The sequence below is a fragment of the Nycticebus coucang genome, chromosome 1 (assembly GCF_027406575.1).
Source record: "Nycticebus coucang isolate mNycCou1 chromosome 1, mNycCou1.pri, whole genome shotgun sequence".
In the NCBI taxonomy this organism is placed as follows: Eukaryota; Metazoa; Chordata; class Mammalia; order Primates; family Lorisidae; genus Nycticebus; species Nycticebus coucang.
The window spans coordinates 110,276,378-110,291,442 of NC_069780.1; the positions used below are offsets into that span (position 1 = coordinate 110,276,378).

Sequence of the window (15,065 nt, forward strand, 5' to 3'; positions counted from 1 at the left end):
CATATAATCCTAAAAGCAATTTTTATTTTACTTCCTTCTCTATAGTTTTATATAATTTCCTGTTTCTATTTCATAGTCATATTTATTATTCTTAACATTGTCCAATAGAGTTCCACAGTTTGTTTACACATTTCCTATTGTACATTTAGGTTAAAGTTCTTAAGCTTTTTAAAAAATTGCTTTGAAAAAGTTTTTAAAGTGGGTATTTTTATGATATTGGCTATATTCTGTCAAACTACCCTCTCAAAAGTTGCTAGGAATTATATTGCTAAAAGCAATGACTCATGGACTTGCTAATCAGAATTAAATTTTCATCATAAATTTTTTATTTCTGCTAATATAGGTATAAAATGATGTGCTATTGTAACTTACATATTGTGTATGGCACACAGTATAAAGTTTCAATTTTATTTTTATTTTTTGTCAATGTCAATGTTATTCTAGAACCTTTCTGAAATAACTTTTAAAATATTTCTACTTCATATTTAAATATTTCTTTTAATTTGTTAAAAACTTAGGTATAACTCTTGATGAAAAACCAAAAACAAATCCAGAACCCTTTGGTTACTCCAATTATGGGTACTTCAATTTGAGAAAAAAAAAATAGCAAATTTAACCAAAAAGTAGGGAAAAGAGCATTAAAGAGATACCAATTTTCAGAAAGATACTTCAACATGATATACAACATTTATGGTTCTATTACAACTGTCAAATGAAAAGAGTAACACAATAAAACATTTGTGTTGTCTTCTTAACCAGAAAATTGTACTGATTCATTATTTAAGCCTTTTAATACTAAGTATGGAATAACCCACAGTCCAGCAATTTGCTTTACAAAGTTGCATCTATATACAATATCACTGAATTAATCTGAGATGCCACAAAAGTATGAAGTAATTTCTTCTCTTTTTAAAAACACTAAATCTATCATTTATGTCCATTTCTCAATTTTTTGCTTCATACTATCTGTTCTATTTTTTATGACTACATAACATAACCTAGTGTTTAGATGAATTAATCTGTCCTAAAAATACTGAAAAATACTTGAATATTATCAAGTGTGTATATATATATATATAACATATGTTTATATATATATATATATATTTTTTTTTTTTTTTTTTTTTTTGGAGACAGAGCCTCAAGCTTTCACCCTGGGTAGAGTGCCTCCAACTCCTGGGCTTAAGCAATTGTCTTGTCTCAGCCTCCCAAGTAGTTGGGACTATAGGTACCCGGCACAATGCCCAGCTATTTTTTAGGTGCAGTTGTTGTTGTCTGGCAGGCTTGGGCTGGATTTGAACCTGCCAGCTCTGGTGTTATGTGGATGGTGCCTTAGCCGATTGAGCTACAGGCGCCGAGCCTATCAAGTGTATTTTTAAATACTTTTGAGTTTCAGCAAGTCCATTTTTACTTAAAAATTTACCTCATAAAATGACTTGAGAGACTTGTCATCATTCTTTCTATGATACATTTGAACTGTCTCATTGTGTGGATTTCAATTTGTGACTTTATTTTTCTAATTATTTCTCCTTTTGAAGTTTTCTTTACGTAGGTATAGGTCTTATATCTCATTAATTATACGTTCTAATCTGTTGCTAATAATATACATATAGCACACAAAATATTATCTACAAATAGTGATATCTACAAATATGTAAAAGTGCTTCTTTTTAAATTTTTTTATTTCCTTTTTATGTGTTAATGATTCATCCATGCAACATTAAGTGACAATAAACTTTTCATAGTTTCTGATTTTAAGAATATTGAACATTTGATTCTTTTTTTTTTTTTTTTTTTTGTAGAGACAGAGTCTCACTTTATGGCCCTCGGTAGAGTGCCGTGGCCTTACACAGCTCACAGCAACCTCCAACTCATGGGCTTAAGTGATTCTCTTGCCTCAGCCTCCCGAGCAGCTGGGACTACAGGCGCCCACCACAACGCCCGGCTATTTTTTTGTTGCAGTTTGGCCGGGGCTGGGTTTGAACCCTCCGCCCTCGGCATATGGGGCCGGCGCCCTACTCACTGAGCCACAGGTGAACATTTGATTCTTAAAACTAAATACTCTTTAACACATTAAGGGGTTGCCTAATTTTAAAGATTTTTTTTTTTTTTTTTGTAGAGGCAGAGTCTCACTTTATCACCTGGGTAGAGTGCTGTGGCTTCACATAGCTCACAGCAACCTCCAGTTCCTAGGCTTAGGTGATTCTCTTGCCTCAGCCTCCCAAGTAGCTGGGACTACAGGCACTTGCCACAGCGCCCAGTTATTTTTTGTTGCAGTTCGGCGGGGGCCAGGTTTGAACCCACCACCCTCGGTATATGGGGCTGGGGCCCTACTCACTGAGCCACAGGTGCCACCTAAAGATTTTAATTTATAGCATAAATGTATGTAAATTTCAAATATATCTTTTATATGCAAAAATTCTACATTATATTGGCAATTTCCTGCTACTGAATGTTAATAATAATGGCAAATAAGTGCTTAAATGTGTCATATTCTATCTTAGTAATTTTGACATCTACAGATTTAAGTAACTTTAGGTGACATTATTATATTCATCAAGTTTTAAGATTAGCTTTGTAGGGGCGGTGCCTGTGGCTCAAAGGAGTAGGGTGCCAGCCCCATATACTGGAGGTAGCAGGTTCAAACCCAGCCCCGCCCAAAAACTGCAAAAATGTAAAAAAAAAAAAAAAAAAAAAGATTAACTTTGCAATTACTTACAGAAGCAACTATGTAGGATACCATCTTTTTCACAGCATATTTATGCCCTGTGACAATTATACCTGAGTGTCAATCTATTTAAACTTTTAGGGGAAGAAAACATTGAGAACAGTTGTAATCGCTTCATTAGTCTTTCTTTTCTTTAGGTTCTGCCAACTGTACTGTTTTATATTTTTATTTAAAAACGTCTTACAAAATTTGTGTACACAGAGAATAATTTAATTGTGCTCTTCTTGCATTATATTTTCTAATTTTTTCTTCAATCTTATTTTTAGTAAGATTTTCTCCATCTTTCTCTGCTAGTGTTTTATAAAGACACCTATAGACATAAAAGGCATTTTTAGACATGCATAAAAACCAACTGATTATTGGCTCTGAACTATCAACACTTTGGTTGATTTCTTTTATTGATTATAATATTATTCTAATTTTGAAATTTAATTGTATTTTATCTATAAATGTTTTTCTTTTACATTTGCCAGCATTTTATGAAGTGTTATTTCACAAAACCAACTATCAGCTATTAAGCAGTTAACTGTAATGCTGATATTTTTACCTCCTGCTATTAACTTTATTGCTACTTTCTTTTGGGTAGTTATTACATTATAGCTTTTAGAAATCTAAATTTAAAATTCAATAAACTTTTGGTGTATTATGTTTCTATATTATCGATGAAGGTATTTATGGCAATAAATCTATCTTATGAATACTGCTTTGGCTGCTTCTCGAATATTTTTACTTACAATGTCTTAGCCTTGATTTTTTTAAAATAGTTGATTTTTTTTTTTTTTGGAGACAGAGTCTCACTCAGTCACCCTCTAATGTAAAGTGCTATGGCATTATACTTCACAGCAACCTCAAACTTTTGGGCTCAAGTGATCCTTTTGCCTCAGTTTTCTCTTTTTCAGTAAAGACAGGGTCTCTATTGCTCAGGCTGATCTGGAACTCCTGAGCTCAAGCAATCCACCTGCCGCCGCCTCCTCCCTGAGTGGTAAAATCACAGGCATGAGCCACCATGTCGGGCTGAATGGCCTATTGTGAACTTGATTTCAGAATTTTTAGGGGGATATTTAAAATGTTTTCTTTTAAAATATAATTTCTGTTCTATTTTATTATGATTAAAGAACATGATATGGTATTACAGTACCTACTCTTTAAATATTTGAAAATTAATTATGAGGCAGTATGTGATATTTTTTTCTCCAAAGTTCATGGGATATTTCCCCAAATAATTTTCTATTTTTACTATTTGCTTCTTATCATAATTTCTTTCCTACAGTACTAATTATATTGTTGACACTAATATAATTTTTCTTTGCTAGATTGTTAATTTCCCATGAGTAAAAATAAATGTTGCCTGATCTAATTATTCCACTGTTGTACACCTTTGAGTAGGTGCATGGGGTGCATCTAAATTCATTGTTACTTTTTCTAAATCTTTTGTGTTTCTAAGAGGAAGAAATCCTTAACTAATGGGTTAGACCACACTCATGGTGCATTTTACAAGGGTACTTGTCAAATCTACTACGTGTAGAATATTAATGTCTTAACACAATAATTAAGAAGGTGCGGTGAAGGCTATGTTAACCAGTTTGATGTAAGTATTCAAATTGTATATAGAACCAGCATATGGTACCCCATAAATGCATTAATGTACACAGCTATGATTTAATAAAAAAGAAAAATGACAGGGTGGGAGGTATTAAGCCTTGCTGCCCACACTCTGCTTGATGTCCTGTGTCCCTGCCATGGCCTAACTCCACACCACTAGGCACTGCTCACCTGACACTCCTCCCAGGACTTCCACTCTCTAGGATGGGCTGGACAGCCTGTGTGATAAGCTCTGCTTACATGGGGGGATGGGAGGGAGGTCATGGAATGGGGTGAATGAACAGTGTGGTGATTTTTATAGGGGTGAGGAGCATACTTTAGTTAGTATAGCCCTTCTGGGAAGGATTTATACTTCAGCAAGAGTAACAGCTTCTGGCAACTCCAATTATTTCTTCTACTTGTCACTCATTCTGTCTATAAATATACAGAGGGTACCAGAAAAATGTATACACATCTTAAGAAAGGAAAAACTGTATTAAAATTGTAATACTCAATATATAGTGATAACAAAAGAGGAATACAAGTGATGTTTGACTTCTACAATTACAAGAGGCCCTCCAAGTATACATAATATAATGTACATATAACACACATGTAACATTAACCAGTTATAACAAAAATGTATACAACGTGTGTACATTTTTGGCAACTTGGTATTTATATTCTGATACAAATATATTTTCTGTGACATTGCCCACATAGGACTCTGTTAATTTCTTTTCCAACTGACTGCCAACAAAATATTCAGCGGCTTAAAAACTGGGTCACCTGTGGCTCAGTGAGTAGGGCGCCAGCCCCATATGCCGAGGGTGGCGGGTTCGGACCCAGCCCCAGCCAAACTGCAACAGAAAAATAGCCCGGTGTTGTGGTGCGTGCCTGTAAGTCCCAGCTGCTCGGGAGGCTGAGTCAAGAGAATCGCGTAAGCCCAAGAGTTAGAGGTTGCTGTGAGCCGTGTGACACCACGGCACTCTACCCGAGGGCGGTACATGAGACTCTGTCTCTACCAAAAAAAAAAAAAAAAAAAAACAAACTGGGTCACCTGTAAACACATAACTCAGATCCCATATGAAAAGGTTCTGCAGTTGCGTATGTATGGGAAAATCAAACGACTTACAATATACATTTGTATATAAAAGGCCCTAAAAATCCTACAGTAGAGAAGTCTGCTTAACATTACCCAGTACTGTCCAAACTTTCTAGTAATAGAATTCCCTTTGAGAGACTATCACACATGGAGCTAAGTTTTCTTAGGAGGCAATTTGGGAAATGATAAATTGTAGAAATAGCAGGTAAAGTAGCCTGAGAAGTAATTTTGGATAAACTCAAATTTACATTTTCTCTTCACAGGGACATGTGACACAGTACATGCTGACTGGTCCAACCAGGTAGACTGCTGAGAACACCCACTGTGCTGGGACTTTATTTAATGGTGCAACACATTTGGAATGGCTACAGCGGATAGAGGGCTATTAATTTTGTGAGTTTCCTCGGGTCCCAAGTCAGATTCTAAGTCACAAGTTTCCATTTATTTTTCTAGTTAATTTACTCTAAAAGTAAAGAAATAAAATCAAGAATTTCAGACTTACAAGAGATGAAGCATTCAGGGGACTGGAGAAGTCCTCAGACAAAGCATCAAGAAGGAAGTCTTCCCTCAGTGGCTGTAAGAACCCGGAAAGGGACCAACAAACACCACTGTCATTTGTCTCCTCTTCAAAATATGCCACTATTGACATGCTGATCAATTCAGTATGAGGAAAACATGTCCTTCCTGAATTAACAATCAGGACCAAAAGGGAAAGGGTACACTCAAAGAAAAACAGCTTGCTTACCAGAAGCTGCTCCTTGAGCTCTGTGGGCAGGAGTGGTTTTCCATCTTCATCCTGTTCCGGGGTGGTAAAAATATGACATTGAATCATTTCACATTCTACCCCATGTATGAACCCTATTACAAGGAGCTGATAGGTTATACCTGCTGTTGTACATCTTAAATTAGATTTATTATTTCAGGAAACAGATTCTCATGAGAGAATCTGCTCTAATTAGTTCATGTCAACAAGAATCACCTCATAAGCACCAGGCATTCCCAAGGCACTGGGGCTGCACACCAGACCAGGCCTGGAGCATGACCTCAGAAGCCCAGAGATTAGTGCTGAAGAAAGGTGAACAGTCAATGTCATGTGGCATGTGTGCTGTGACGAGGGTCTGAGGGAGAGCACGAGATGATCTCCTTACCTACCTGGGCAGGAGCTTTTCAGAGGTTGCTTAGAAAACACTGGTTAACTTTACAAGCCACACACCCAACTAACGTGATGGGCTGCGACCAAGCCCTGAGTACTGGGAACACGACAGGGAGCAGCACGGTCAAAGCCCCTGACTCCATGGAGTTCAGACTGTGGGCAAGCTACCCTGAAATTTATGGCTCAGATTATGTCAAGCTTTAAATGCTCTGAGTGCCACTTTTAGGTGATAAGACAATTGATAAAGCATTTGGGACTCTTTAATAAAATAAGACATATAAGTTAACAGTAAATCTCATATACCCACATATACAAAATTAAGCACACAAAGGGTATATGTGTGACTATTTCTCCTGAAAAACTGGCTAAGGCTGTTTTTTATTTGTTCTGTTTAAAATGTGAGGTGCAATGGTTTAGAGGTACAAGTTACACATCCCTAATCTCAAAATCTGAAATCCAAATGCTCCAAAATCTGGAACTTTTGAGCACTAACATGGCACTCAAAGGAAATGTTCATTGGAGTGTTATAGATTTTTGGATTAGAGAGTCTCAGCAAGTATAATGCAAATATCTCAAAATACAAAAATACCTGACATCTGAAACACTTCTGGCCCCAAGCAGAAGGGATGCTCAGCCTGGACCCTGTGCTCCCCCCCTTAGTGACATAAACTCCTGTGTTCACTCCATCTTCTCCAAGGTTCCCCTGTGCATTCGGACCCTACTCCAGCTAGGAGGGAAAGCAGAACTAGAGCCTGTTCCCACCACCCTTTAGTTGCAAAGGCAGCAAATTTCCCCAGCGATGTATGGGAGCACTTTTGCTCTATACTCAAATTGAAGTCAATTTTCTGTTACTGCATCATCATGTATCTGGAAGGGGAGGCTTATGGCCTCCTCTCAGGAGCTGAATCTCCCTAGAGAGACCTGAGGTGAGCATACCTGATGAATAGCAACATGGAGTTCAGGTCAGAGATGGAGCCGGCACCTTGAACATGGCATTAGGTAACTAATAGTGTGTGAGATGACCTGAGCTCAGAGGAGGGTGAGACAGAATGAAGTGGTCAGGGAAAGTTGAGCACCTGTTTTCTTAAACACTACTACTACGGTTTAGCAAAGGGAGAGGATAACTGTGGTTACCCTGTCATTTCCATGGAGAGTAATCTATACTTGACTAGTGTCTACTGGACACATAATCAGTGGAGACAGAGCCGTTAAGATGCCCACTAGTGCCAATAAAAATACTAGAAAATTTTAAAAAGCTGCTCACTAATAACTTTGCAAAGCAACATATAAACAAATTCAAATTAATAGAAGTGCCAGGGTTTCAACTGAATTGTGCAATGCAGAAAGGAAAAATAAAGATGCCCAAGACAATAAACTTTCAATCAGGGAGAGTGCAGGACAGTTCCTGTGCTCGCCATAAAAATGGGCCACTGCATGGAGACGAGTAAAGAGCATGATTTTGACTTTCTGGACTTGTTAATGAAGTTTAGATAAATATTCTGTTTGTCTGTCATGTTCATAACAGGGTGTTCTTCCCCTGTTACTTGTCCTGTACAACCTATACCTTCAAAATAGAGGAAATAGACTAACTTAGCACTGTACTCAATGTTAAATTCACTCTCTTATTTTTCTAACTTACATCTAAGAGCTGCACATTTTTCCTCATACAAAAAGATTGTTCCTCTAGTCTCTTAAATGAATGGTGTGGGAAGACTGGATATCCATCTGTGGAAAAATGAAACTAGGACACCCCCCCCCACATGAAAGTCAACTCAAATTTTACCAAAGACCTAAATGTAAGACTTACATAAATGTAAGTTTATGTAAATAAACTACTTAAAAAAAAAAACATGAAATGCTTCAGGATTTTTGTTAAGACCTCAAAAGTACAGGTAGCAAAAGCAAAAGTAAACAAACAAGATTATATCAAACTAAAAAGTTTCTGCATAGCAAAGGAAACAGTCAACAAAATGAAAAGACAACCCACAGAATGGGAGAAGATAATTGTAAAGTACTCATCTGACAGGGGATTAATATCTACAATATAAAAGGGACTCAAACATCTCAACAGCAAAAAAACAAAACAATTAAAAAACAGGCAAATGATCTGAATAGACATTTCTCGAAAGAAGACATACAAATGGCCAATGAACATATAAACAAATGCTCATCATCAATCATCAGAGAAATACCAATCAAAGCCCCAGTGAGACATCATCTCACCTTAGTTAGGATGGCTATTTTAAAAGACAAAAAATAAAAAATGCTGGAAGGATGCAGAGAAAAGGGAACTCTTCTACACTGTTAATGGGGATGTAAATTTGTGCGGCCACTACAGAGAACAGTCTGGAAGTTCCTCAGAAAACTGCAAACAGAGCCACCATATGATCCAGCTATCCCACTACTGGGTATTTATACAAAAGAAAGGAAATCAGTAGATCACAGAGACACCAGCATCCTCATGCTTACTTACTGCAGCAGTATTCATGACAGCTGAGATGCAGAATCAACCAAGGTGTACAACAGACAAATGGATAAAAAAATGTGTGGCACAAACACACAATGAAATGTTATCCATCCGTAAAAAAGAATGAAATGCTGTCATTTGCAGCAACATGGATGGAAGTGAAGGACATTATGTTAAGTAAAATAAGCCATGTACAGAAGGTTAAATGCTGCATGCTCTCACTCTTATATGGAAGCTAACAAAAATCCAGTCTCATAAAAGTAAAAAGCAGAACAGAGGATTGAGAGGCTGGAAAGGGTTAGGAGAGAGATTTGTTAATGGACACAAAAGCAGAGCTAGTTAGGAGGAATAAATTCTAACCCACTGTAGGATGACTACAATTAATAATATATATAGCAGACCTTTAGAGCTGGCCACCTCCCTACATGGACACCCCCTCAGTTAACCCAATTTTAATAGACCGGACATGCACCACATGTACATATCACTACAGCAGGCCTAGTTCCTTCTGTTGACTACCTCTGCATGCTGACCAATTTGTTACAGTCCCTTGGATGGTCAACTTACTGAGGTTCTACTATAGTTTTAAATGGCTGGAAGAAAGTAGCTGAATGTTCTCAACACAAAGAGATGATAAATGTTTCACATGATGGACATGGTAATTACCTTCATCTGGTTGCTATACATTATAGGTATCAAAACATAACCATATACTCCGTGGGTGTGGACATATTTATCAATTAAACTGAATTAAAGAAAGATAATAAAGTAAATAACTATCCCTCATTTTTGTTTTCCTACCTATACATAGTTTTTTATAATTCTGGTTTTGCTAACCACATGTTAGAAGGAAAAATATTAGGCAGCTTAGATATTTGATTTCTTTCACTAAAAGGAAGATTCAAAGGTCACTCAGGAGTGTTTTCATTGCATATCTGGTATTCTAACATGATTATTAGTGGACTCACACTATTTGATGTTTGAAATATTAAGAAACAAGATCTTTATATTCCAGGTCTATTCCCATGTCCCTTTTCTTTATGTACATGAAATTCAGTGTAAATTAAATTCAAATAGAAAAATACTCCAGCCTACTTACCTTGACCTCTTCTAATCTATAATCTGGGGGTATTGTTTCTTCTTTTTCACCAAGTTTTTCATGGTCTTCTTCTTTGGCTTTATCCTGAATGAAAATCATCATTTTCAGTGTTAATGTATCTGTTTTCCCATAAAATCGATGGCTGAGTGGCTAAATCTGAGGTAAACAAACCTATCATTAGGTTAGGACGTACATGTGGCTTTATATTTATTTATAGCTCCTATGGTGACCATATCTTATTTTGCTGGGCTCATCCACCAATGTACAGTCTGCTGGTCTAACAGGTAGCTGTCAGGAGCAGGAAACTGCTGCCACTTGTCTCCTGAGCCCTCAGCAATGTCCACCACACAGGCAGGCAGAGGGGAGATGCACAGACACCCACCAGGCATGCGCTGTCCATCCGCCATGGCTGCTAAACAGTGGCGCTGACTTGGGGCTCGCTTATTAAACAGCATACGCACAATAACAGAGAAAGCTGCCATCAGGTTTTGGAAAATATTTACAAAACTCAATGACTTATTTATTTGTGTGTGTGGGAAGATGAGTGGTGAGATGTTAGAGTTGCCATTACCTTGACTTTATCTGTCACAGGTTTTCCATCTTCTGGATCTGCTTCCCTTTCCCCCAGGCTACCAGCCAAGGCCTCTACAGCATCCTCAGGCACTGGACCCTGCTGCAAGCACATCAGTGCATATGCTAAGTGGTGGTGAACCACTCTTTTCAAAGCAGACTCTATCAAACAACTCACAAAGGCACATCCTTATTTCAGCAAAGAAGCACATGTTATCTTTTAATAATGTGAATTAATCGAAGTAGAATCTATGTTTAAAAAAATTAAAATATCCCCTCAATGAATTCCCAACAATAAAAAAATTAAAATATCAAAAATAAAAGGAAGTTTCTCATGTTAAATATTAAGTGTGTGCAACTTATCTGCTGACATTGAGAAACTATAAGATCTAATCCAGAGTGCTGCTTTAGACACAATGGAATGAGGTGTACTCCAGAGAAGCTGCAAGCCAGGAAAGGAGAAAGATACAACCTTTATGGAAATCACTCTATAGGCGGTGCAGGAAAGACTTTCAGAAGGCTCAGGAGACTGTCTCCCCCCCTCCACCCACCCCGAATTAAAGAAAGATAATAAAGTCAGCATGGCCTGTCTCAGTGGCAGCAGCTCCGGCTGAGCCCCTGCAGAGGCACAGAGGCGAGTTTTCTCCATTGGGCTTCTGCTCGTCAACATGGATCAAGGCTGCGTCAGGTAACTCTGCCTGAGACCCCGAAGCCAAGTGGCACAGTGAGAACTGTCTACCTGTAATCCAGTGGTTCAAAATGAAATGTGCTCCCTCACTAGGTAATAAACTCTGGCTATGCCAGTGTTTAAAGTCAAACAGGATGAACGCAGAGCAGACGCGGTACAAATAGAAAATAAAGGTGAAATCACGTTTGGGCTAAAGGATAGGCCTAGATCTGCCCTTTCCAAACTATGGGACATGATCTGTACATTAGTGGCCCATAAAAATCAATTTAACTGTAGTGGTTCAAGGCCAGGACTTTCTTTTTAATGAAAGAGTGAAAATGGAAAGCATCAGACACAATGGGAATAAGTAGCACTCTGTAAACCATGTTTCCATTGTACGGATCCTGGGTTCTGGCACCAACGATTTTCCTACTGTTGGTATTGGTCAGACAGAAGTGTGAAAGCTCTGGGATTAAATGGACTCAGAGTTTAACCTTATAATAAATCTCTGATCTCATTTTGAATATCTATTGGGATTTTAGAGTTAAAGTGTTTTTTCCTTTACATATCTTAGCCATCATTCCAAGTCAGAACTTTTCCTGCTATGTTGCCCTACAAAGGGAAGATGGCTGCTGAGAGCATCCATGGAGTGGTTATTGCACATGGATTTCACTCCCAGGACCAACAGAAAATTCCTGATGTATCTCACCATCCAAGATCAGACCTAAACTAAGTATTAAGGGTTGCAATATTCCTGGTATGAGTTACACTGGTGCCCATGGCTTATCCAGACAATCTGACTGCTGCCTAATTTGAGGTACCTGTTCACACTTTGTTTTCCCATACATCATTGTCAGGTTTTGGAAACTCACTGTGTCCCAATTCTATGCCTTTTGCCAGGGAAATTAAAGAAACAAAATTAAAGAAAAACTAGAAGAAGCAGTATTAAAAACTCAGAAACAGGACTAAGGACTAAAACTTCTATTTCTGTAGTATTTCAAATTCAGAATTAGAACTCAGGCTCTCCAGGTCTCCTCAATTAACTTCCTTTTTTTTTTTTTTTTTGTAGAGACAGAGTCTCACTTTACCGCCCTTGGTAGAGTGCCATGACGTCACACGACTCACAGCCCAAGCAGCTGGGACTACAGGCGCCCACCACAACGCCCGGTTATTTTTTTGTTGCAGTTTGGCCAGGGCAGGGTTTGAACCCGCTACCCTTGGTATATGGGACCAGCACCCTACTCACTGAGCCACAGACACCACCCAATTAACTTTCTTTTTATACACATAAGAATCACCCAGGCACATACGTGTCACTGCCTTCTGGTCCATTTTTCTTTACTCAGTAATCTTCATGCCTTTCTTGAGACTTCTGACCTTTATCACACTCTGCAACTATTTTTTCTGGGTCCCAAGGATGTCACAATCCCAGAAATTCCGATTGCTGCAGTGACAGTAGCCTTGGCAACTGTGGCCAAATTTAGCGGTGCAGAGGAACAGGACAGGGAAGGGGAAAGCAAGAGCTATTTGGGGGGATGGGGGTCCACTAAAAATCTAATACTCAACTCTCTCTAATCAGGGTAAAGCAGGATAGGAACTAGCCATCCCCTGAAGGCCTAGCAGTCACACTGGGCAGGGGAGGCTGACACCTCAGGTGTTGGCCACAAGTGCTCTGTTCTTGATTCCAATTACTGTCTCTGTTCCTGCTTTTTTTCACTAGACCCTTCTTCCATTCCCTCCTCCTGTGGTCTTCTTTACCACTGAAGCCTACAAAGTGTGTGTAGGAGGCATTCCTCAAATTCTATCTAAGGCAGGAGGGAGACCCTAGATTCAGGATTTGCAACTGGCACCAAGGACTTCTCTGGCAGGAGGCACCATTTCATAGCACACAAGGTGCTTTGCTGGGCCTTCTGAAAGGCTCCCTTTTCTCAAACAGCTGGATGCACAAATACATCCCCCAAAGAGTGTATATCCCAGAAGAGTGCTTTGTATTCTTGTGCTGGTCTGGCCTTGGCTCACTGATCTTCTGGAAAATGGTGCTATTTCTAATCCTCAGGGTGATCCTGTCCTGTATCTGCAAGCCTTTCATAATTCCCCCTGGAGAGGGCCTCCTTCACCCATGTTTGCTCTGCCATTTATGCACATGGGAATGATCAAATTGTAATTGTAAGCTTGAGATCTGTTTCATATCCACACGAAGGTGGAAGGAAGTTGAGAGCAGGGGTCATATCTTTCATCTCAGCTGAGGCTCTGAAATGTTAAGTGGGTTGCTCAAGGTCAACTCAAAGCCTCATTTCTCTCATCTGCAATAAAAAGATGATCAGAACAGACTTCATAATGTCCTTGTGAAAGTTTTAGAAGAAGATATTGCAAAGCATCTAGAAGAATCACAGAACAGAGGTTGAAAGTCAGCGATTCAGAGTGTAGAGTTACTAGGTCTGTAGTAGTATCAAACAGATTCTACCAGATGTGATTCTGAGTCAGAGTCTATGATTAACTAATAGAAATAAAACCCAATGAAATCAAAAAGAAACAAAGAGTCACCTAGTTAAATACCATACTTCACACAAAGAAAGTGAGAGGAAGTCAAGAAATGAAGAAGGAAAGGGAAAGGAACTGAGTCAGTTTCTCCTCTTTTAATTGGGAGAGTGGGGAGGAATCATGACTTTGGTACAAATTATTCCACCAGGACCATCAGTAAAAATTAACATTGGGCAACCTGTGTATCTCTGAACAGGCTCAAAAGATGCAGGAAAGCAAAAAAGCAGGATTATCTGTAACAGCTGAGGAACTAAAAAAAATTCCATAAGATCAAAGAAAAACATAGCTTGCTGCAATTAAAAATTTAAATTTATCTGAATTTTGAGCACAGCCCTGAAGCCCAAAGAATAAATACTATAGCAAGATCGTATTTTCATTTTATCAGAATACAAAAAGGATGGTAAAATACACCAGAATGTGACAAGAATAACAACAGAACTTTCTTAACACATTGCTTAATGCCCAGGGAATCACTCACCAAGGCAGGTGGCTTGGGTGGTGCTGACTGTATACTACACATGGAAATCCGAGGCACAGTCTCCGCCACAGAAGTTGGGGCAGTGACCTTAGATTCCTGAGGAAAGAAGCAGGTACTTTGAATAACCTTGGAAGTGTCTGTTTAATAAGACTCAACAATGCCAGACCAAAAAGATACTTGGCTATATTATACGCTGTGAATGTGACTCACTAGTGTGCTAAAGAGCAACTAGGTGGTAAGTCAGTCAAAGCATCTTAAAACTCCTCAGCTACCATTATTTCAACTTGATTTTCTCTCTCACCTTAGGTAGTTCATCTAAACTCCCTAAGACTCAGTGTCCTCATCTGCATAATGAGAACAACCTACATTATCAAGGGTTGATATGAACTTAAATGAGATGATGCAGTGGGCATGGTGGTTCACGGCTATAATCCCAGCACTCTGGGAGGCTGAGGTGGGAGGATCACCTGAACGCAGGAGTTTGAGACCAGCCTGAGCAAGAGTGAGATCCTGTCTCCATAAAACAAAACAAAAAATAGAAAAAGCTAGCCAGGCAAGGTGGGGGCACCTGTAGTCCCAGCTGCTCAGGACACCGAGGTGAGAGCACTGCTCAAGTCTAAGAGTTTGAGGTTGCCGTGAGCTGTGACACCCAGGCACTCTACCCAGGGCGACAGAG

At 38.8% G+C, this 15,065-nt stretch overlaps 1 protein-coding gene across 12 annotated transcripts in view; it reads right to left on the reverse strand.

Annotated features, from left to right (window-relative positions):
* Window positions 1–15,065, reverse strand: part of CAST (calpastatin) — a 131,842-nt gene that overhangs the window by 21,066 nt on the left and 95,711 nt on the right. For 9 of the 12 annotated variants that reach the window (XM_053586231.1, XM_053586201.1, XM_053586211.1 and 6 more), the window contains 5 exons: window positions 14,390–14,485; window positions 10,705–10,806; window positions 10,134–10,217; window positions 6,160–6,210; window positions 5,917–5,988 (listed from right to left, as the gene is read on the reverse strand). In XM_053586231.1, the coding sequence (XP_053442206.1) occupies window positions 5,917–5,988; window positions 6,160–6,210; window positions 10,134–10,217; window positions 10,705–10,806; window positions 14,390–14,485 (405 nt within the window). The remainder of the gene's footprint in view (window positions 1–5,916; window positions 5,989–6,159; window positions 6,211–10,133; window positions 10,218–10,704; window positions 10,807–14,389; window positions 14,486–15,065) is intronic. The other 3 variants (XM_053586175.1, XM_053586171.1, XM_053586151.1) reach the window with 2 other exon arrangements.